Here is a 24,168-nt window from a genome sequence, read left to right as displayed (position 1 = left end):
ATGTTATGTTATGTTATGTTATGTTATGTTATGTTATGTTATGTCAGAATGACCTACTCCACATATAACTTTATTTATACAGGTGTTAGGCCATTCTTATAGACATTTGTACCTATCAGATTGACCTATGCTACCTTTAACTTTATTTATACAGGTGTTAGGCCATTCTTATAGACATTTGTACCTATCAGATTGACCTATGCTACCTTTAACTCTAGTTATACATTTGGTAGGCCATTCTGATTGACATTTTTCCCTGACAAAATGACCAAATCATCACTGAACCTTTTTTAGAGACGTGGTGGGCTATTTTGACAGACATTTGTACATATCAGAATAACCTACTCTGCATTTAACTATTTATACAGGTTATAGGCCATTCTGATAGACATGTACAGTATATCTGACAGAATGACCTAAACTATTTTAAACTCTATTTATACAGATGATTGACATTTGTACCAATCAGAATGACCTACTCCACATATAACTTTGGTTTCAGTTTAGTTTCTTTATATATACATGTGGTAGGCCATTCTGATAGACATTTGCACCTGACAGAATGACCTAAAGTGACTCAAAATATGCAATATCTGGTTTAAAACACAAAATTTATATTTTGAAAATATCAGAAATAGATTTAGCTTCCTCAAAAACCCCACAAGACAACCAGATAATGCCCAAAATGCCCAAGAAGTGGCTGAAATACTGTCAGTATATGTGATTATGCACATATATACATATATAAATTATGCATTTATAACATAAAACGTCGGGGTACTCAACATTTCCGGATTGACTTTGCTTGCAAGTGGACTTCCTGCTCCTCCTGGCCAACAGAGGGCGACAGGAGTCCGGAGCGGAGCAGCAGCAGCGGGGGTGGCAGCAGCAGCGTCACCGCCGCAAAAGAAGAGTGAGATGTATGGTTGTCATGTGTCATGCAGCCTGGCTGCAGGTCAGCTGACAGCTCCGGGTCGCTTCTGATGTTTACTTTCACTGTTTAGTGCGTTAAACCCGTTTTTTGTTAATGAATGCAGCGGTATGCTTCGCCGAGGAGAACCATGGTAGTCGTGAACTCGGTGCTGAAGCTGTTACAGCGGCAGACGTACACCTGTCTGTCCCACCGGTACGGGCTCTACCTCTGCTTCGGGGGGCTCGTCCTCATGATAGTTTCCGCCTTTCAGTTTGGAGAGGTGAGCTGCTTCTGTTTTCTCACCTCTTGTCTCTTTCTGGCTGCCGCTTTTGTTGTTTAACAGCTAACGTCCGTCGCTCGACAGCTGTTTCCTCCTCCTTTCGAGTTAAGTCACCGTCCCACCAAATTCCACTACAAAAAATGGCTCTTTAAGTTGATTTAGCTTGTGAATAAACATACGTGTCTTCAGATACTTATTTGAAACGTATTAGGAATCTTTAGGGTGTTCATGCGACTTCGGCATTATAATTAATCACGTGGTTTTACGTATTAAAAATAACTGAGCCCAGGTGTTTGCTAACTGACAGCCTTTCATGTTTTAGCTGAACCATATTTGTTGAGGGAGATTTGCGCGCATCACCAGGGGCGGATTGAGATATATGGGCCCCCGGGCACAGATATGCAGAAGACCCCACCACCTTTTCCACTCAGTACAGTCTTTTTTTTGTCTTTGTAGGCATTTTGCATCGCTTTGTAGTTGTTTTGTGTCTTTTTGTCACTTTGTTCCTCATTGTGGTTGATAATCATTGAGGCAATTTTGCATCCTTTTTTCTACAGTTGCCGTTTTGTGTCTTTTTGTGGTTGTTTTGTATTTCTTTGTGGGATATTTTGTGTCTCTGATGTAATCTTTTTTTGCTTCATGACTGAAATACTTTTGTGTGTTTTTATGTACATTTTTTGGTTGTTTTTGTCTTTGTTGGTACTTTGTGTCTCTTTGTAGTTGTTTTTGTCTTTTTTTGTCATTTTGTGTCCCTTTGTAGTTGTTTTGTGAATCAATGAGGCAATTTTACATATTTTTTCCCCCTTAGTTGCCATTTTGTGTCTTTTTGTGGTTGTTTTCTATTTCTATGTGGGATATTTTGTGTCTCTTAAGTAATTTATGTCTTTTTTTTGGTTGTTTTGTATCTGAAATAATTTTTTTTTGTGTTGGACATTTTTCGGTTGTTTTTGTCTTTGTTGGCACTTTGTGTCTCTTTGTAGTTTTGTATATTTTTTGTCATTTTGTGTCTCAGTGTAGTTGTTTTGTTTCTCTCTGGGTTTTTTGTGTGTCTCTGACGTAATTTTGTGTCTTTTTTTGGGTTGCTTTATGTCTCTGAAATAATGCGTCTGTGCCCAGTAGGCCGTTGAGTAACCCATCCATGCATATGATGCAAAGCTTTGAGCAAAATTTAGATTTTATTATGACGTGTTTCTTGTGTTGTTTGAAAATATGTTAAATTAAGAGCTAAATACTCCCCTAAATATTCAGAAAGTCTTATTTTACAGGATTTTTAGCTGTGCAGATAATGTGCGAGCAAGCTGTTTTTTGAGTGTGGTTTGGTGTCGCTTTGGCTGTGTGTGATATTTATGATGCAGCAACATAAACAACTTCTTGTCCCAGAGTGTTGTATCATCTTGTGTCCCCTCCTCTCCATACAGGTGGTGGTGGAGTGGAGTCGGGACCAGTATCATGTGCTGTTTGACTCCTACAGAGACAACGTGGGTGGCAAATCATTCCAGAGCAGGTGAGCGACACATCCATGCTGCTAATGAAGGATGCCTGTAACACTTTATTCAGAATTTACCGGTGGTGTCACTGGAAACAGCTGACTATTTTTATCTCTGTACTAAAAATAAGAAATGCAACGTTTCTTGGGTGTGGTTTACGAGTAAAAATCTTATCCTGTTCACAAATGTTGATGTGAAAAAGTGCACCAACTTTCTGCAAAAGCTGTCCTTCATGCCACACAGGATTGTTTGCGCCCTTCCCTTGAGAGCAATCTGACAGAACTAGGCGGGGTGAAACAATGCATGAACAAAAACTAATCCAGACTCGTTGGGGAAGGAAACAGGGTCACAGCTTTGCAGTTTGAGGACTGTCTTGAGTGATACGAGTGTTTTTTTTTTTTTTTTTGGTAGGCTCTGTCTGCCCATGCCTATTGATGTTGTCTACACATGGGTGAACGGCACAGACACAGCTCTGCTGAAGGAACTGAAGACGGTCAAAGAGCAACTGGAGGAGGAACAAAAAGCTCTGAGGTATCTGTGGCTTCAGTGTTTGTGAAGACACAAGGGTGCATGCAAGCTTGCAACAGAATCAATCCAGGCCTAAACCTACCAGGCCTGCAATCAAACAATAATCTTTTTTTTCTGTATGTAGTTATAGAGTACAAACACACTCGAGTACCGTCAGTTTTTCAGTTGAATACAGTCAGAATTGGCAAACAAGCTTGAGCTGTAGCGTAATCATTCTCACTCTGATTGGTGTGTTCAGACATTGCCCCTGAGGAAGAGGGGCTCTGAGACCAAAGGTTACAATAACTATGTGGAGAAAAATCCTGTTTCGTCTGTGCTTTTCTTCCTCCCATCATCTGTTTGTTAAAATGGGGCAGTTTTTATGTTTATTGGCGTCCACTGACCTCTGTAATCAATACAGTGCTCTACAACAGTGATACTCAACTAGCTTTGCTTTGTAGAAAGACAGGAGGCCAGGGGCCAGTCGCAGCAGTCCCATACATGTTTCTAGGATTTTAGGGCATTTCTTGGATTAAACGATATTTCTAGGATTTTGGGATGTTTGTAGGATTTTAGGCTGTTTCTAGGATTTAGGACAGTTTATAGGATTTTAGGATGTTTGGCCATTTCTAGAATTTTAGGATGTTTCTCAGATTTTAGGACATTTCTCAGACTTTAGAACATTTGTAGGATTTTAGGATGTTTCTCAGTTTTAGCACATTTTCTAGGGCGTTACTAGGATTTTGGGATGTTTCCAGGATTTTAGGACAGTTTATTGGATTTTAGGACATTTCTTGGATTAAAGGATATTTCTAGGATTTTAGGATGTTTGTAGGATTTTACGATGTTTCTAGGTTTTAGGGACGTTTCTGGTATTTAGGACAGTTTCTAGGATTTTAGGACATTTCTTGGATTAAAGGATAGTTCTAGGATTTTAGAACATTTCCAGGATTTTAGGACATTTTTAGGATGTTAGGACATTTCTCAGACTTGGCTTTCAGATTTCAGGATGTTTCCAGGATTTTAGGACATTTCTTGGATTTTAGGACGTTAGGGTGTGGGGATCCGCCACAGGCTCTTTTTAAAAAAGAAAATGCGTAAACAACCTCTTTTTTGATGCTGTTTTATGCACTGTGTCTACATTTGATTACTAATAATACAAAACAATTCCCAGCGTGAATCACGTTTTTTTCATCGTGAATCTAGAAAATGGTCAGGGGGACAGATTTGGCCCGCGGGTCGTATGTTGAGTATCACTGCTCTACAGTGGCTGTATGTGGTGAAAGTGATATAAATTCACTGTTTTGTTTCACACAGAGAACGCCTGGGGAAAAATGCAAGTGAGACAACTGAAGTGCCAAAAGAGAGGTGAGTGTGAAGAAATGTTGGGTGTGTGATGGTCCATGTTGGGATTTCCACAGTTTATTAGCCCTGGGCTAACTGAGTCCCTTTTTACACACACATGTTAATCCATGACATTCAAACTGCACTTTTTCCAGCCCGGGGTGAAATGTCTGTTGGAACATGTGACTAATGTTTACATCCTGGACCAGGTGTCTGCGGGTCCTGAAAAAGGCCTAAATTCAATTTTATAAATATCATTTTTTACAAGTCATTTATTAGACTTAAAATGGGATTTGTAAGGTTGTAATTGCCACAAATATTTGATCACTTTTCATTTATTCATTTTAAAATGTCTTTTTATCAACATGAGTCAAGCTCCTCTGTGTGAAAGTCCACATATCTGATATCACAAATCTTTAAACCTACCACTTAAACAGATAAAAAATGTCAAATTAGCGCTTGCATTTACCTATTGGCAAAATATAGCTGAATTCATTTTAATTCAGCAGCACCACATCCTCAAAAATACACATAAAGGTGACTCAACACCTTTCCAAATTTAATACTGAATATTCTAACTTTAATGAAGACAGGATTTATCGCAGTACTGTTGTATGAGTACAGTACAACAAAAATGCAAAGCTTTAACTCAAAGCCTTCCTCTATGGAGCTTATAATAGCAGTTTTTTTTGTTGAAATGATTGTTTTTAGAAGTAATTCTGAGACTCATTGGCATTTTGAAACAGTGGGAAATGACTGTTAAAGGCAAAATGGATCAGCAGTGTGAGAATTTGAGGCTGAAAGAGGAAGTTGCGGGGTGAGTTTAACCACAAGGAGGTAGAATGGAGTGAAAACTGGTGCGATAGGTCAGCATTGATAATAACTGATTGATCGTGATTGCCAAATATAGCATGATTTGCAGGAAGTAAAAGCAATGGGATATGATTCTAAAATTCATATAATTTCTGGCCTTTTTTTGTGAAATGTGTACTTAAAAAGACAAATCGAACGAGGTGGAAGAGTCCTTTAAACTTTTGCACTGACTCAACTTTGGTGTGACTGAACCACCCAGAAGATTCGGGTTAAGGGTAAGGATTTCCTGTTATCGCCACCAAATGTTAGGCCCCATCTCTCTCGTTCTCTCACCCTTTCTTTCTCTCGAAATTTAAAACCTGTTAGTTTTGACCGCAGACACAAAATGGGTCTCGATGCAAAGGGAGCCGGCTGCTGAAGGTGTTAACATGACTAATTTCACACATTGTTTGAGTATTTGTGAGGCCAAAACCACAAAGTTTAAGGAGGTGCTCGTCTGAGTCAGAGCACAATGTGTGAAGATGCATTTAGTACTTTTTATTTCTGTGATCAGTGTAAAGCCAGAATGCCTGCTGTCCCGCTGCATCATCGCGCCCATGCTGGCTCTGGACCCCGCTCTGCCGGCCAACATCACGCTCAAAGAGCTGCCGACGCTCTCGCCCTCCTTCTCTGCTGCCAAAGAGCTGCTGCTGATGAACAAACCCTTCCACCCGTCCACCACCGTCTCTGTCGCCGTCTTCCATTCGCAGGCTGATGGTAAAAACACACAAAAGAGTGCAGAAACACCGATTTGAACTGAGATCAGATGAGGATGCTTCCTGACTGATTCCAAGCAGCATGTGAGAGATTTTGCAGGGAGAGTGATGAACCGAAACCAGCAGGCAGATTATCGCTGAGATCTGAAAAAATAATCACAATGCAAAAGATGATATTTGAAGTGTAGTTAATGAGTAAACACAACGTGAGGATGCTGCAGCCGTAACATGCACTGCCAGTAACAGGCAGTGTGAGCAGTTTTATTGTGTTTGATTGTGTCATAAATTTCTGCAAATATTCTGCCCATATTTGCATTTAAACACAGACAAACAAAAGACATGGCAGTCTGACGTTTTACACTATGATACTTCTGATGTTTAACCATTTTATTGATTTTAAATGTCTCATACAGATAGACATACACAAGAGTTTCAAAGATTCAGGAAGTTTTTTTCTTTTTAAAACAGGCATTAGACTGAAGGACTCATTTTCTCACTATTTATCTATTTATCCTATTTTTTCTTTCTTTTTTCTAGCGGATAAAGCCTATACAGATGTGTCTAAAGAGGACCAGAAGTTCTCTGTGTCCAGATGTTACCTGGTGAGTTTATACATGTTGCATTAACTGTTAAATGCATGTTGAACTGCATGAAAAACTCTGATTTAACATAAATCCTCAACATATCTTCCTATAATGGAAGTCTGCTAATATTAAACATTAAATGTGGTATTTTTTGGAATTTTGAAATGTACTTTTGTTCATTGTGTGTTTTGCAGACGACAGATAAAGAGGCTCCGGGTCTGATCCGCATGCAGTCTCTGGCCTACCTGAGCGGCTTCCCTGCATCCTATAAGGAAACGGAGACGCTAAGAGCCAAACTGCCCTCTGCCATAACTAAGAAAATCAAACAGGTAAAACAACATCTTTATTATAATGACTTAGTGAATCATTACTTATTACTTGGGATGTTGCGATCAGAGTCCATTTACACGTAAGAGCTCCTACACAATCTAGAAAAGTATGGAATTATATTAATTTCCAGGCATGGATAAGTATGGAAAAAACAAGAAAAGAGAGCATGACAAATACTTGTGTTCCCAGATTATTGCCCCTTTTCTAAGATATAAAATTCTGCATTTCTTGAAATAAATTGATCATACAAGTATGATATTTTGGAGCAGCCAGCCAGCGCAGCCAAAATGTTTGCCATTATGTGAGAGTGCAGGTCAGAGTGAACTGAAAGTGAAAAACTCCAAGGCACCGGTTCATCACAGCCTGCAAAACAACTCTGCCCCAACAAGCGCCTTACAACTACCAATTCATCCTTTTGTTCTTGTTTATTGTGTCTGCAGAGAAGAGGACATTGTTTCTTCTTCTTCTCTTGCTGTTTGCAATATCATCAAAGATCTCTTTTGATGCATTTTCCCCCAAAAATTAACAAAAAATAGTTGAAAATCCATTTCATGTATGTGTCTATGGAGGATAATTCATTTTCAGAACAGCAGGTGGCAGAGTTTCACACACGATAAATATACAGTAGACACTCTTGACTTTTAGCTTTACTTCATTGGTTATATTACTAACTCGACTCAGAGAATGAGCATTTTTTCTTCTAATTTTTTTTGGAAGTGCTGAGCTAAAAGGCAACTTTTGCATGACTGAACTTTGCCACCAGATGTCAGTCTTACAGCGTCCTAACTATCACAGCGCTGAAGGGTGTCTCTTAGTACAGACGTGAACTGTATATTTGTGTGAGTGCAAATTAAAGTCTTTTTATACATCACAGCAGCAGCGTAATCTAAGAAAGGGACGATCACAAATGTCAGATCCTCCTTGGAGAGGAGGTTGTGCTGTCCTGCTAAATATGGGCTTTTTCTATTTTAAACAGTTACGCTGCGATGTGGATAAAAGGGCCTCTGTTTAGCTCGGCGGCTTGTGCATCTAATAATTTTCTCTCATCAGAAATCTGCTCTATATTTTGAGAGCGAGGAATGCCACTAACGAGCGTGGATTACTCTGAAATAATCAAAGAAAACAAAACAGTGCAGGCTGGACCGGAGTGACCCTGTCTCCCCAGCAGACGAGCAGGACGGGCATGAGTCAACTGTTTGTCCCGTCTTCCGATAATAAACTCACATGGCTGATTAGAGCTGACGGGTGAAGGATTAGATAACATCTTTTGCCTTTTGTAGAATTTAAATGCAAAACAGAGGTCTTTTACAACAGCTTCAGTGTCAGCTGACTCTTCAGATAGCTAAAAAAAATCAGCCTTAAAAACCTCTTAATGCTGTATTTTTTAAGTTAAAATGAATAAATTAATGGATATAGACAACAGAGCAGCTGAGACTCCTAAAATCCTTCTTCAGCTTCAAAAGATGTAGCAGGATCAAGGACAAATTGCATACGGCATGACTAATAAATCTACCTTTTATATTGGTACCATGTACCTTGGATTAGTGGATTTACAGCATTAAATTAAGTCATTTTAAAAGATAATATTCCCCAAATACCCTTGTTTCAGCTTCTTAAATGTGAATATTTTGGGGTTTTCTTGGTCCTTAAGGAGAGTAAACGGAAGATATTTACATGCAGGATTGTTTGTCAGACTAAACAAGAAATTTTAACGTCAACTTGGGTTTTGGAAAAATTATGCCATGCTGCTTTTACTTTTTTGACATTTTATCAAGCAAATTGAAGAAATGATCTGCATATTAAGTGATAATGGAAAAAAATGTAATTTTTCTTGTAGCCCTTTGCAGTGTCTTTGACAGTGCTGTACACAGGAAGGCCAAACATATAATTGCAGATACTTCACATCAGCTACACTCAGACTTTAAGCTGCTCCTGTTCGGCCATCGATTTAGGATCCCAAGGACCAGCTGCAACATATTAGAGAAGTCTTATTCCTTATGCCACACAGGCATTGAACACAGAAGGACCGCATCAGCGAGCACTTGATATTGTATAGGATTTGCTCTATTTTATTGTTCATATAGTCTTTAAAGGCATTGAATTTACTAATTTAATTAAATATAAGGCCTTAATTGACATGTCTTACAATCTTTCAAATGTCTTAAAAATGTTAATGGGAAGTAGGATTTTCTTTTTTCTGAAATTGCCTTGCAAAACTCAAAATAATGGGTAACTTTAAAAATAATAATAATAGTCATTTACCAAATTTCTTTTGCATAAACATCACTAAAATGTCAAGTTTTATCTTTCAGTATTAATTTATAAAATAAAATAAAATTCTCCATAACCTTAAGTAATTTTTGTTGGTTCAATTTTATTTCTTCAACACTGGCTACTGTAAAATTGATCTTAAATTTTATTCCAGGTGGCATTAAAAAAAGTCTTAAAACCCATTTGCCCTAACCCTAAATCATACGTTTTTTTAAAAAAAAAATTCTTCTAAAAAATTAATGACTAAGTCGTCATCTTAATTCCAGATAGCATTAAAAAAAAATCCCACACAAACTTGCAGCAGCCCCGATTATTACATTGATAAACTGTACATACTCCAGTTTATATAACATATGGGCACAAACAGGTGCACAAACAGGTGGAGCAGCTTCAGTCAAACTCGTATAACGCTGCATGTGATGATGATGATGTAGGTTAACAGTGTTTAACCTACATATCATCACCGATCGCAGTTGTCCCATCATTCCCTGCATTTATCTCCAGGTCTGCGGTCGCTCTGTAGCCTGGCAGGTCATGTGATAATAGCCAGCGGCATTTGGGCTGTAACCCTAGCTGGCGTTGCGGGGGTTAACATTAGAACAACTGTTTGGAGTGGCGCGGCGCCAGCCAGCATGCTGAAAGGTCACAAGGATTTTAGTGACCTTCTCCGCTCTCTTGGACACACCCCGTCATCTCAGACATGTCTATGTTTGCCTACCTGTGAGGGGTCCAGTTTTCATATTTTATAACAAGCTGGAAATGTGCTGCAGGATTTAAATGGACTGGTGGGAGTAGAGATGATACTGGGACGTGGAGCCACACAGGAGTCCGGCATGGAAAGTGTGTGTGTTTGGGGTTTAAGGCTTGAAGGATTCTAGGTACACGGGCCACCACACAATACACAGTTTGGGTTTCAAGGTGTTTCCTGGTGTCGCAGGGCCGATTCTGTGAAAGAGGGATGATGTGCATAGTGTGGAGGGAGAGGTTCAGCGGTGAGAGACGGACGGTATTTTTAGCTGGTGTCAGCCCGAGTGCCATGGTGATGAAAGCTGCCCCACAACCCCGATCATCTGCTCCCAGTGTTTGTGTACAAGCCCGCTGATGTGTTTGCATAAGCTTGTGTTTTTATGTGTTCGCGTTTGTGCACACGGAGTCTCATCTCCACTGTGAAGCAAGAGTATATCGTATATCGTCTGACGATAATAAAAGTGTCTGTGTTTTCATATTATGCTATACTTTTTTTAACTTTACTGTAACAGTGCTTTAACTTTATACTTTAACATTATAACAGTATTTTATTAAACTTTATTATAACAGTAGTTTAAGTAAGTAGTTGCTATTTTAGTTGTTTACAGCAGTTTAGGGGTGATTTCAGAATATCGTGATGTATACCATGTATTGCGATATAGCCTAAAAATATCATGATATTATTTTAAAGCCATATCGCCCAACCCCACTATATGTGCACAGCCACACTCTTGAGGCTGTGCTAAAAATGCTGCTGTGCACTAAGGAATTTCGATATCTTTACTTGGATTATTTCGGGACTCAGACCAGCCACAGTTGACATGTCGTGTCATGTTTTGTCTGTTTCGTCAAGAACTGTAAAGTCTTGCTACAACTTCCTCTGCAGGTCAGTTTGTGATTGTCAGATTCACAGGTGATGCAGGATGACGCAGCTCTAATGGAGGCGTCCTTTGCGCTGCACGCCACCGCAGCCTCTCAGTCCACCTGCTCAAACAGATCACTCACCATGAGGTTAATTGGTTTGCCCACAGTGTCAACTCTGTTTTTTTCTAGACTAATTACATTTCTGTTGCCTCTGCAGAGACACATATACAGCCACAGTATACATGTCGAGACTAAACTCACACAAAACATGTTGATATTGTGGCGAGGGGGCGCCCAGTAGGTCGCCCAGTAGAGCAAGCAGCTCATGTACACGGGCTGCGTCCTAGCTGCAGGGACCGCAGGTTTGACTCCAACCCGCTGCACTAAAAGGTGCTGTGAACACATCTAGTGCACTGGCTTTCCATTAAAAAAATTGACCGTTCCAGCGTGACACCCAGTGGAAAATAAGAATAGCAATGTATATTATTAAAAAATTAGAATTTAGGACTAATCTTCAATTTTCACACTTTGCAAAGTCATTCAGCGGGCCAAAGTGGATCCTATGGAGACCGATTGTTTGACATCCTTGTATAAGGGGTATATGAAATTGTCTTACAGGCCAGATCTTGGCTTCGGCTGGCAGTTTGAGACCTTTGATTTGGACTAGAGAAAAAACACAAAATAGCGAAACATGCCCACCCTAATGTGTAATGGCTTGGTCGGAGTGCGCGCGTCCCATATTCAGAGGCCATGTGTTCTCGTCGCAGCGGCCCCGGGTTTGAGTCCGACCGGTTACCTTGTCATCCCAACTCTTTCTCATCCCCATTTCCTGTCATCTATTTAGCAATGCTGTAAAATAAAAGCCATAAAAGCACCCCCACCCCAAAAGAAAGTCCAAGACAAAAAAACTGAAAATGTTCAGTTTAAAATTCTATAAAACAAAAGAGCAAATCCTTTATTTTAGAGGCTAGATCCAGAAAAAGTAAGGCAATTTTTCACTTGATAGATTATTGATAAATGTTAAAAAGTTATGACTGATGCTTTCAGGACTAGTAAAATAATTTCATTTGTTATTTTCGCTGCAGTCAAGTAAATTATTATGTGGCACGTGTGTATGTAAAGTGGTTTACACTCGCTTGTGGGCAGACATGTGCCAGTGTTTGGCCAACAAACTCCTCCACTTTGTGTGCGAGTGTTCGAGCATTAACAGGACCATGAAGAGAGCTATAATAGAGACGGCAATGTGATCCACGGCTCAATGTCTCCAGGCTGCTCCTCGCTGCGTTTATAAGACACAGCTAATCCTCCTCACCTAAAAACAGGAGCAGGGAAAACAAAGGAGTCGATGTGAGGTGATGGAGTGAGACGGGGTGAGACTTTTCCTGGGAAGCTTAGAGTTTATGAGATGAGAGGCGAGACACATTGTTTGAAATGGGCAAGTCCGAGGGTGTCTCCCTCACACACACACACACACACACACACACACACACACACACACACACACACACACACACACACACACACAGATGCCTCCATGCAGGCATCATCACTGTTTTGATGTGACCTCTATCCTTGCGGGGTCAGAGGTCACACTGTCGGTCTCGTCATTTCATTCCCAGACTTCCAGAAACCTCCCCAATGACAGACTCATGAAAGTCTCTGTCACGAGCCTGGCTGCACCACATCGCTGGCATGTCACATGAACTCTGAGAAATTTCTATTTTTGATGTTCCCACAGTGTATGTAGTGATTTTTGACTTAAAGGAGCACTCCACTGATTTTACATTTAACATTAAAGTAACTGGACACAGCAGGGTTTCCCCCTCTTTTATTTATTTGTGGCAGCCTGCCTCAGTAACAACATGTGCTGCCCAGTATTGTTTTTAATTTTTTGAGCTGGGGGCGCTGTTGGAATATATATACTGCTTTGCTTATTAATTGCACCACACTCTCGGAGCGCAGAACATACTCTGGGCACAGATGGAGCAGAAAAACGCCAGACACAGTAAAAGTAAAACTTAACCGTTCTTGCTTGCTCTTAAAGTTTGCTCTCACTCCTCTCTGCAGTCATCCATAGATCTACTCTGATCAGCTCTGATCATTAATCAATTATCCTTCCCGCAACTCAAACTCCACAAACTGCTGCTGAGGAAAAATCTGCCTGTGCTGCATTTGCAGACCTGCAGAAAACTATGAATTTAGTGAGGGGACACAGAATGAAACAAAAGGACACATACTCACAAAACAAAGGTTGTCAGGATACATCCCTTTTTTTTATTACGCACTGGCATGGGTTTTGTTTCCATGACAACGATATCTAGACAGCTAGTAAGCTAACATGACGCTGCATGAACAGAGGGTTGACTTCACAGTTAATAACAAACTTAAGACAGCACAGTGATAAAAGCTCAACACTCACCAGCAACATGCAGTGTCCGCTGGCTGGTCTGTTGCCACAAATTTACTTGTCTGTCTTTGTTGTGACAGTAGCTAAAGGAGCGACTGGAGGTGCCGGGAGTGGCTGCACAAAAATGGCGGTGCACTCTTAAAAAAATAAAAAAATAAAAGAAGATGCCTGGTGTGGCATTTTTATCCAGGTGGTCGCATGCAGCTGCAGACACCCGCTCTCCATAGGGAACAATTAAAAAAAGAAACCAGTGCTGAATAAAAATTCACTATGTGGCAACAGGAGATGGTAGGAATAGTGTCTATAATCAGTCCAAAAACTTTGCGAAAATGCAATTCCAAATCTCTGGAGTACTCTTTAACACCTTACTGTTGTGTTTATTTGTCCTTCAGTTTGAGCTGTACTCTGAAGCCAGCATCGCCCTCCTCCACCTGAAGACTCCGCAGGCTTTCACTGATCTCAGCCAGCAGGCTAAAAAGAACCTGACGCTTGATGGTAAAGAGTTAACCATCAGCCCTGGCTACTTGTTCTGGGACCTCACCGCCATCTCACAGGTACGACTGCTCCCTCCTGAAATCCTGTTCACTGCGAGCATCAATGTCCCCCTGAGATATACACTAAGTATTTATTGTTTGTCCTCTCCAGTCCAAACAGGATGAAGACGTTTCAGCCAGCAGATTTGAGGATAACGAGGAGCTCCGCTATTCGCTGCGCTCCGTGGAGAGACACGCCCCCTGGGTGCGACACATCTTCATCGTCACTAACGGGCAGATTCCCTCCTGGCTCAACCTGGATAACCCCAGAGTTACAGTTGTCACACATCAGGTAAACTTTAAGCCTCAACCTCTTAAACAGGGATGGGTGGTCAGCTTATTTTTACTGGCTCCTAAAGCTAATGTAATGACTTAAAAAGCAAATAAAAAAAATACCAAAACAATTACACAACTTGTCCTATTGGAAAGAACTTGACAGGAACACCTCTTCTTACAAAGTTTGTTTGAATTGTGCATGTTATTTTTATATTAATTAGCTTTAAAAATCTTCTTTCAGCATTTAAAATTCAGATTTTATTGCAGCACAATATCTATGCTTTATACAGTCAAAGCTCATTCCCTGAAGTCTCTTTTCAGAGACACTACTTTGTATTAGTTGGAAATTACATGTTTAGTTTAGTATATTAACATAAATGTTTCTTTTTTTTACTTAAAGGATATCTTCTTGAACAGCAGCCACCTTCCCACTTTCAGCTCTCCTGCCATAGAGACCCACATTCATCGCATCCCAGGGCTCTCCCAAAAGTTCATTTACCTCAACGATGATGTGATGTTTGGCAAAGACGTCTGGCCAGACGACTTCTACAGTCACTCCAAAGGACAGAAGGTGTGAATGCAGCAGAACACAGTGCCGAGCAGCTAGCAATTAATAGAAAGTACAAGAAAATAAACTGAAAATTTAGGAAAAAAACAAATAAAATACCCCCCCGACTAATGAACAAACAAACAAAAAATGGTAAAGTAAAACAAAAAATGTTTTCAAAAGAAACAAACCAATTTGTTTGGGGTTCAAAGGTTGAAATACTTGTGAAAAGCAGCTGAAAAGGAAAGTGTCTCCAGGTTTCAGATGGCTAAATTGACTACAAACTGGCTCTTAATGTTCTTTTCTCACCTCCCTGCAGGTGTATCTCACCTGGCCCGTCCCCAACTGTGCTGAGGGCTGCCCAGGATCCTGGATCAAAGATGGCTACTGTGACAAAGCCTGCAACAACTCTGCGTGTGACTGGGACGGAGGAGACTGCCTCGGTAAACAGATCCACCATATGTCCGTCTCTCCTGTGTAAATGAGCAAATTTGTTTCCTTCATGTCTAATATGTCGTCCCTTTCCTCTGACAGGTGCGGCGGGGAACAGTCGGTTTGCAGGGGGTGTTGGCGGTGGCGGGCCTGGTGGAGCTGGAGGACAGGTGTGGCAGTTTGCAGGCGGTCTCGGAGGTCTTGGGGGGACGTCGTACTGTAATCAAGGCTGTGCCAACTCCTGGCTGGCGGACAAGTTCTGTGACCAGGCCTGCAATGTCCTCTCCTGTGGATTTGATGTGGGAGACTGCGGCCAAGGTGAGCTAAAGCACCATGACGATATTTACGAATCACCAAAGGCCTGCAATATCGTGGTATATATTATCGGGATACTTAAGATAGGATTAAATATTGTGATTTTAAACATATTGTGATTTGTGAGTGTTGTTACAAGATGGAAGTTTTTGTTAATTTTGCTTTTGATAGCTTGAGAGCTATTAATAAGTAACTTACTGTTTTTTTTAAAGAATATAACCATTTGAAAGTATTTAGAGACTGATGATTGTTTGTGTTGGTTTTGTTGGGATTTGTTGTAAAGAGAATATTTCCAGCCGAAACCTTTAACAAAAGTAATAATTCATTGATTAATTGTATCAATGTGTGTTACAGAGCACTTTGGCGAGCTGTATCATGTGACCCTGCGGAGGAATCAGAGCCTGTACACCCTCCCAGTAGGCGAAACCAGACCATATTTCAGCTTTGACAGAATCGCCCGCAGAGTCTCCGAGGCCCACGTTAGGGACAACGAAGCACTTCGTCACACCTCCGTCGCCAACAAGTGGAAGACCATTCACCTGCTGCTCCTTCCGGGCCACAACGCCACACAGATCCACTACAATCTCACGTTCCAGAGACAAGACGACACAGAGTTCGCAATGAGCTTCACTGTAGCTGTCGACACCAGAGAGATGCCTCAGGTCAACGTGTCCCAGGCTGTGGGCAAAGACGGCGGCAAAGAGCCAAAGCCGACCCCGACGCCAGAGCCGCCGTTCCCCTTCTCAGACATTCCAGAAGACAAACGGGGTCCTAAGATCAAGAAGAAGCAGCCGGGTGAACCCGAGGTCGACATCGAAGTTCCCTCGCTGAATGTGTCACTTCTACCGGCCGCCGTGCAAAGTGAGCTGCAGAAGCTGGAGGAGAAGCTTCTGATCGGTGACATCACCATGAAGGGTTATAACCTCACGAAGGCTGAACTTCTTCAGCCTTACAAAACACTGGCTCAGAAACAACAGGACGCAGACTCACATCCGGCTAACGAGGGTGCAGCCAAGGAAAAGCCAGATAAAGACTTGGATGGAGCGCACCTGGAGGGAAAACCAAATATCGTTCAGAAAAATCAAAACTCAGCAAAAGAAACGTCCAGAAAAGAAGCAGCGGTGCAACAAAAACCCGTCCCTCCTTTTACCGCAGTGAATATTGACGATGAGCACAAGAAGGGCTTTGAACCTCCCAAACAATACAACCTGAAAGCTGCGATCGAGAGGCCCATGACTTCCAAACTGCTGAGCAGCCTCTCCAAAACAAAAAGCACAGAGAGTAAAGCAGAACCAGCCGACGCTGCAGGAGGATCTCCAGTCGGGAGGAGACTCCAACACTTCATCTCCTCTGACAGAGGCTTCCTGCCGTGGGAGAGGAAGAAATACTTCCAGGAGCTGCTTGAGGTAAGAAGGGCAACATCTTCTTTTTAGTACTTGTTCCATAAAATTAATCTCCTTAACTATTTCTTTCCGCTCAAGTTGTTGGAGACTGTTAACTCAGTTATTTTCTCCTTATTGCTTTTTTTTTTTACCTGCTAGTAGTATTTGCAATAAATATCTGTTCTGCTTTACGAGTCCAGTTGCCACTTTTCCCAGATGAAAAACACTGAAATTAAAAGTTTCTAATCGAGTATTTTATTTTTCTTTTTTCCAATATTCATATCTTTGTGTTGACTCTCCAGGAAGAGGAGCGTCTGCAGAGGGAGTTGTCATACGAGGCAGACGGTGCCGCCACTGTTCGAAGGCTGCGAGACACTTTTGCAGACTCTTTGCGCTACGTCAACAAGCTGCTCAACGGCCAGTTTGGATTCACGTCCCGAAAAGTGCCCGCACACATGCCGCACATGATCGACCGTCTCATCATGCAGGAGCTGCACGACACGTGAGTGTGTTATAGATTCTTAGCATTATTAAACACCAGTTCAAATCCAGTCTGTTTGAAACAGGCCTCAAATATTACAGTTTTTTAAGAACGGCTCATCCAAACAACACACTCGATGTCGTGCTTACTTTAGAGGCTACGTATCATTTGGTAACAGCTAGTTGTTTGAGAGTGAGTTGTACCAAGCACGCTGTAATAGTTGATTCGGTTCCCGTCTCAATACACAACACAGTGTGTACATAACACACTGCTAATAAATATTTCCTGCGAACCCTAAGAGCTTGCATTTGACAGTGCATTTGCTTTGGACCGCAGCAATACACTCGTCAAGTGTGAGGTAGTCTGATGAGCGGTTGTCAAGAAAATCGAAGGACAGACATGCAGACAGAGACTCCTTCCTTTTTAAAGGAAGTTAAACTTCTCCCCTCTCTTTTCTTCAGTTTCCCAGAGGAGTTTGACAAAACATCAGCCCATCGTGTTCGTCACTCAGAGGACATGCAGTTCGCCTTTTCATATTTCTATTTCCTGATGAGCGCGCAGCAGCAGCTCAACGTGTCCGAGGTGTTTGACGAGATCGACACCGACCACTCGGGCGTCCTGTCCGACCGAGAGATCCGAACTCTGGCCACAAGAATCAACGACCTGCCCCTCAGCCTGCAGGTTGGTCCTAGCTTTGAAACGTCTTCTCTCCCTAAAATCAAGAGACTTGTCGGGTAATATTTTAGCATATTTTCTTCTGGTTTCGAAGTGTCTGATATTATTTGTTGCATTTTGTAGGACCTGACAGGCCTGGAGCAGATGTTGATAAACTGCTCAAAGACGCTCCCGACTAACCTGACGCTGCTCCACCTGGTGAACCCAACTCAGGAGGCCTACTATGACCCTAGCATGGTGAGCCACACTGCCCGAAAAAAAGAGATAACCTTGACTTGATGTTTTGTAAGCATGTTTATGGTTACACGTTTGCAAGGTTGCAAGACCTAAAGGAGTTTTAAATTTTTTTTTTTTTTAATTGACAGCCTCCCGTGACAAAAGGTCTCGTCCTCCACTGCAAGCCGATCACAGAACGCATCCAGAAAGCCTTCAGAGACCAGAATAAATACAAGTGAGAGCTTTAAGTACCATTATTCAATCTAAAAACAGTCTTAAAATTTAGATTTACTGCTGCTGCTAATGTGTGCTCTGTTGGACAGGTTTGAGATCATGGGGGAGGAGGAGATCGCTTTCAAAATGGTGCGGACAAATGTGTCCCATGTGGTCGGCCAATTAGACGACATTAGAAAGAATCCCAGGTAGAAAAGACTCAGATCAGCCTTTCTTCTTCTTTTTTTCCCCTCTATGTAGTGCAGAGTTTATCTCTTTACCATATTGGCTATTAAACTATCCTACCTTTTGTATTGTCACTAATCCCCAACAGGAAGTTCATCTGTTTGAATGATAACATTGACCACAGCCACAAGGACGCCGCCACAGTGAAAGCTGTGCTGAGAGACTTCTACGAGTCCATGTTCCCACTGCCGTCCCAGTTTGAGCTGCCCAGAGAGTATCGCAACAGGTTCCTGCATATGGACGAGCTCCAGGAATGGTAGGATATAGTTCAGAGATCATTTCGATCATTTTTTTGATTTGATTCGATTCAATTCGATTTATTTTGAACATGTACAATAGAAAATCGAGAAGTCATTATAGAAACAAGCAGACAGACAAAAAGGTAATACATAGAAAATGAGAAACAGAAAGCAAAAGAAACTTGCTTGAAACTTCTGAGGACACAGTAAACATTTGGGCTTTCCCAATGCTGTTTTTGGGGCTCCCGAGCTTCTGTAGTAATCAGCAGTGAATATTCAAACATATTAACAATAAACACTAGTTATAATAGGCTCAGAATCTGAGACAAATATTTGGGTCCAACCCCAACACATTATCCTTGCTTAACATCTGGCGCTAGGATGGCTGTAGATTTCTCCTTGCTTTTACCATCTATGGGTTATTTTTTGTTTAATCAAATAATGGTTTATAAAGTTGCAAAAAACATCCATCACAAGTTCCCTGAGACCAAAGTGAGGTCTTCCGTATACATATTTTGTCTGACAAACTGTCCAAAACCCACAAAGGTTCAGTTTACACTGAAATAAAACACAGAAAAGCTGTAAATCCTCATGTTGACATGATGACATTTCTGCTTGATAAGTGTTTGCTCGATCACTCTATAAATCAATCACTGGCAGTTATTAATAGTTAAAAAACATACCAGACACTTTGTTTCACGTGAGCCGGTAATTTATCTTTTTTTTTTTTCAGAAACAGCCTTAGTTAAGACTTTGTGGCTATCACCACATGTGACAGAGCATTGCCAGGTTGGAGCAGTGGGAATCCCTCGGGGGCTTTAGAGGGTTTTTGTCAGAGATCCTGCTCCTGTACTGAGGGGGCTTCAGCCCCTTAATGCCGGTGTCACATAGAGGCTTTAAAATTAGACCGAGCCGCCTCAGATCAGTCGCTCGATGTAAGATAGTTGTAAGATCATCACACAGCTGAGCCTCCCGTCTCCTCCCGTCCTGTCTCTGAGTTAGTGAAGTGACAGGCAGATGGCGTTGGCTGATGTCACCTTGTCACCCTGTTGCCCTGCTGCCCTCTGCATATTGCATGTGTACTTCTTGTTACATCACAGCACAAGTAGCATCCAGGGAGACGTGCCACCTCCGACATTCAACATACGTCTTATTTCTGCATCTGTACCGATGTTTTTTCACATTATGCCATTAGGTTTTTGGGTATTCCATTTACCCGGCTATACCTACAATCATCAGTCCTATTCTTGTGAACATGATATCTCAAGATTGATTGCTGTCTGATAGACTCAACAAGTAACTGATTGGATTTTGGTGGTCAAAGGTCAAGGCCACTGTGACCTCTTCTGTCTCATTCTCGTGAACGTGATACCTCAAGAGCACCTTGAAGGAATTTCTTTAAATTTGGCACAAATGTCCCCTTTTGTTATCTGGATGTGCGTGCTTTTGTGAACGTTTTGTTCAAATTTGACACAAACATCCACCTGGACTAATAAAGTGAATAGAAGACTTTGTGTCTGTCTATTTCAAGAATGTCTTGAGGGAAATTCTTAAAATTTGGCACAAATACCCATTCGGACTCAAAGATGAACTGGTTAGAAGTTAGTGGTCAAAGGTCAAGGTCACTGTGACCATGTCCGTCATATTCCTATTAAGCCGTATCTCAGGAACACTTTAAAATAATTTCTTCAAATTTGGCACAAACATCCACCTGGACTCAACAATGAACTGATAAGAATTTGGTGGTAAATTTCAAGGTCACTGTGGCCTTGGGTCAGTCTCATTCTCTTGAATTCAGTATTTCCAAAAGACCTTTCGGGAATTTTCTTAAATGTGGCACAAACGTTCATTTGGACTCATGAATGAACTGATTAGAATTTGGTAGTTAAAAGCTAGAAGTCATTGTGACTTCACAAAACAAGTTTTTGGTCATAACTCAAAATTGAATACGCTGTTTTCACAGACACTGATATAAACTGTAAGTGCAACTTACTGGAGGCATACAACTACAAGGCAGTTATACTAGTTTTTAATTTAAACTTAACTGATAATGTGTTTTTTTTCCCCCCCAGGCGGGTGTATCGGGACAAACTAAAGTTCTGGACGCACTGTGTCCTTGTGACACTGGTCATCTTCACCATCATGTCCTTCTTTGCCGAACAGGTCAGTGCGTCCAGCCTCGGACCACACACAGTTTCTTTACACATTCAGATGGAGACACAGGACATGCACTTAGACACCTCTCCGTTTCCATGATTCACACTTGAGCTATGACTCAGGCCTTTGCTACCCGAGTTCCACTCGGCGGTGCATCCGTCTCATGTGTCGTGCGAGTATGAGCGGCTGAGCCAGGACCTGACTTTACAGAAATGAAAGACGGCCAGCAGTCTTCTGTGAAACACAACACTTGTCTGTCTTTGTACTTCTATTTACTTTAACCTTCTTTGTTGCCAGAGAAGCGGGATTTCTAGCTGGAAGAACATCCAAAGAACATTTTAGTAAATCATTTTGAAAAGAAGAGGGCTCTTGGTAAACTTTCATAACAAATTGCTCCAATTTGGTCCATGAAGAAACTGAAACAAATGCCAGGAAATGTTTAACAAATACTACCCGACTCATATTTGACATTGAGCTGTTTTGAGGTACTTCCTTAATCCGAAGGTTTCCAGTTTCTCCTCAGCGAACCTAAAGAAAGGTTAATAGTTGCGATGACCTTAGGAGAATTTTCCCCCACAGCAGCCCGTGGGACCAGTGTTCCCAGTTAGGAATGTGTCAGACTTTTCCAGCATCTCTGTCACCACACACAAACAGACTTTTGATGTCTTTTTGGCAGCAGAGGAGGCTGGCTGTTCTGCTGCCCGAGTTATTAAGGCGGAGAAATTAGAGTCGGCTTTGTGCAGTTTAGATCGGAGAGATCAAAAGATCGTTCTCTCCAGAGGGAGGTGATTTTACTCTGCTGCCCTACTACTAAGATTATCTTTACTTTCTTGGGTTTCAGAAGGTCTGAGGGGAATTTGGTGTCAAAATCCTTTTCAGTAACCAAGTCTTGATCACCTGAAAGGAGTACTCCGTTTTGTAAATATTCTTATTTGGGAACGTTGATACTACTTACGTCCGTGGGTTAAATGTGTTGACAGGCTACAAAGCCTTTATCGAGAGCTAGCTCTTTTTAAAAATAAATGTTAGCAATGAGGAGAGAGCTAGGGATGTCCCGATTGAGTTTTTTTTCCCTGCTCCGAGTCATTTGATGTTGAGTATCTGCCGATGTTGAGTCAGGATCTGGTACTTAGCTGGATAATACAGCTGTGAATGCACACTTTAAACTTATTAAAAGTGAGTATGCTTGACAGTTTAATAGCTCTGCAATGCAATACTAGCAAAAATGTTTTCATCCAAAGAGTTCCTAATTATTTTATGTTTACAAAATAACAAAGTGAATAAACTAAATATATTTTTATATGGCTCTTAGCACGATTCCACTTCCACATTCGTATTTTCAACAAAATAATACAGTATATTGACAATTCCACTTCAGAGTGTTAAAGCTTAACTTTAACGGTCCCAGTCCCAACAAATAAAAGTCTGTCACAAATCTGAACTAGGCTTGGACGGCATCAGTGTGGAGCGTTAACTCCTCCCATGGCTTCTTAAATGAGAGAAGTATGTGCTTTTAATTGTGGAAATACGGTAGTTATAACAGTAGGCAGCTCTGCAGCAGCTCTGCAGCAGCGCCGCAACAAAAAACGCTGGCAGTGTGAAGTGTGGCCTTGGTGTAACCTCTAGGGCGCGTGATACACACTGCATGCAAAACATCCTCAATACAGCCTCTCCAATATGAAGTTGATAGAAAGGTGAGTGCTCATATTTTTGACGGTATTTAAAATCACACCACCTGGAATACCGTAATACTGTGATACCGCCCGTGCATATTCTGAACTACTGTGAAAAGAACATACATCTCCATTTACTCCGTATGTAAATATAAACATCTCATTCTAATGTAACAAAAACACAATTCTTAATACAGGTAATGAAGTAAACATATTTATATCTTATTCCATTTCTAACAATTTATTCTCCCAAGACACTTTTGTTCTTTTACTTAAGAGTTCCCCTGTACTGTAGTATAGGGGAACTTGAGTGGAAGATCTGAGCATGTCCTCCACCACTGGAGAGTGGCACTGATCCTCTCTGCCAGGGAGCGAATAACTAAGTGCTGAATCATAGCTTGAAGTGTAAACATCCCTGTCCTTTTGTATCACACTCAACCTCTTGCTGACAGACGGCACAAAGCTTTTCTTGTCTTTCCTTATCATGCAGTTTCTAATTATGCCGCTTCCTCTCCTTCCCTCTCATAACAGCTGATTCTCCTGAAGCGAAAGCTGTTCCCCAGACGCAGAGTGAACAGAGACAGCAACCCTGAGCGGGTGTGAAAGAAAGGAAAACGTCCCTCTCTTCTCCTTTCTGCACTTCAACAACCCCCCACCCCTTTCTCTCCTGCTCAGTCGAGAGGATTCAGGGCGGGGGAACTGGGTGGAAACAGGAATCCGAAGTCCGCGGTGCTTGTGTTGCATCAGCACAGACGGAAGATAGAGACTCAATGTGAGATGGTGATGAAACATTTTCTGGAGGATGATGGATGGGGCTGGCCAGAAAGGAACGGCAGCCAGAAAGAAGAAGCCTGTAATTCTTCTTTTCCTCCACTGGGGGCGTCTGAGACGTTTGTACCACACACACACACACACACACACACTGACAGAAACGCAAACAAACACTCCCTCCACACTGCACCGCCCTCCTCATGTCCTGCCCTCACTGTGTCACTGATGGATGTGCTGTTAATGTGTGAAACATTTGACAACAGCAGGTCGGGACTTGTGTGCATGTGTGTGCAGCAAGTTTACCATAAAATCCACAAACTGTTGTGTTTTAAGCTCAAATGATTAGCAGATTGATCAATAAGTAACTATATTGATAATCGGTTAATCGTTTGAGTCATTTTTGAAGGAAAAATGTGAGTATGTTCTTTATTTTATATCATTGTGAGTTGTTTATCTTTGGGTTTTGGACTGTTTGTCAAACTAAAAAAAAAAAAAAACATTTTAAGATGTCTCCAGGGATGCTGGGAAACTGTGATAGGCATTTGTTGTAATTTTATTGAAACATCAGTCAGAAGTTGAAAAGCATAGGTACTTGCAGCCCTGTTTGTGTGGCTTTTACTGCTATGGCTTCATTTTAAGGAAATGAAGGAAAAACTACATATAGGAAGAATAAAATAATTAATTTGACCCAGTTTCAAAGGCTTAAAGCT

General features: G+C 41.4%; 1 protein-coding gene across 1 annotated transcript; it reads left to right on the top strand.

The window, feature by feature from the left end:
* Positions 1–956: 956 nt before the first annotated feature.
* Positions 957–24,168, top strand: gnptab (N-acetylglucosamine-1-phosphate transferase subunits alpha and beta). Its single transcript, XM_042511316.1, has 21 exons — positions 957–1,193; positions 2,612–2,697; positions 3,092–3,211; positions 4,505–4,555; positions 5,898–6,100; positions 6,637–6,701; positions 6,878–7,012; positions 13,695–13,856; positions 13,948–14,127; positions 14,512–14,682; positions 14,978–15,101; positions 15,193–15,408; positions 15,760–16,811; positions 17,090–17,289; positions 17,730–17,949; positions 18,067–18,180; positions 18,309–18,394; positions 18,483–18,581; positions 18,707–18,874; positions 20,930–21,020; positions 23,219–24,168. The coding sequence occupies exons 1-21, from the start codon at positions 1,032–1,034 to the stop codon at positions 23,288–23,290; spliced, it is 3,777 nt and encodes a 1,258-aa protein (XP_042367250.1). The 5' UTR covers positions 957–1,031; the 3' UTR covers positions 23,291–24,168.

Source organism: Plectropomus leopardus, chromosome 22 (genome assembly GCF_008729295.1).
Source record: "Plectropomus leopardus isolate mb chromosome 22, YSFRI_Pleo_2.0, whole genome shotgun sequence".
Classification (NCBI taxonomy): domain Eukaryota; kingdom Metazoa; phylum Chordata; class Actinopteri; order Perciformes; family Serranidae; genus Plectropomus; species Plectropomus leopardus.
This window is presented reverse-complemented; position numbering and strand designations above follow the sequence as displayed.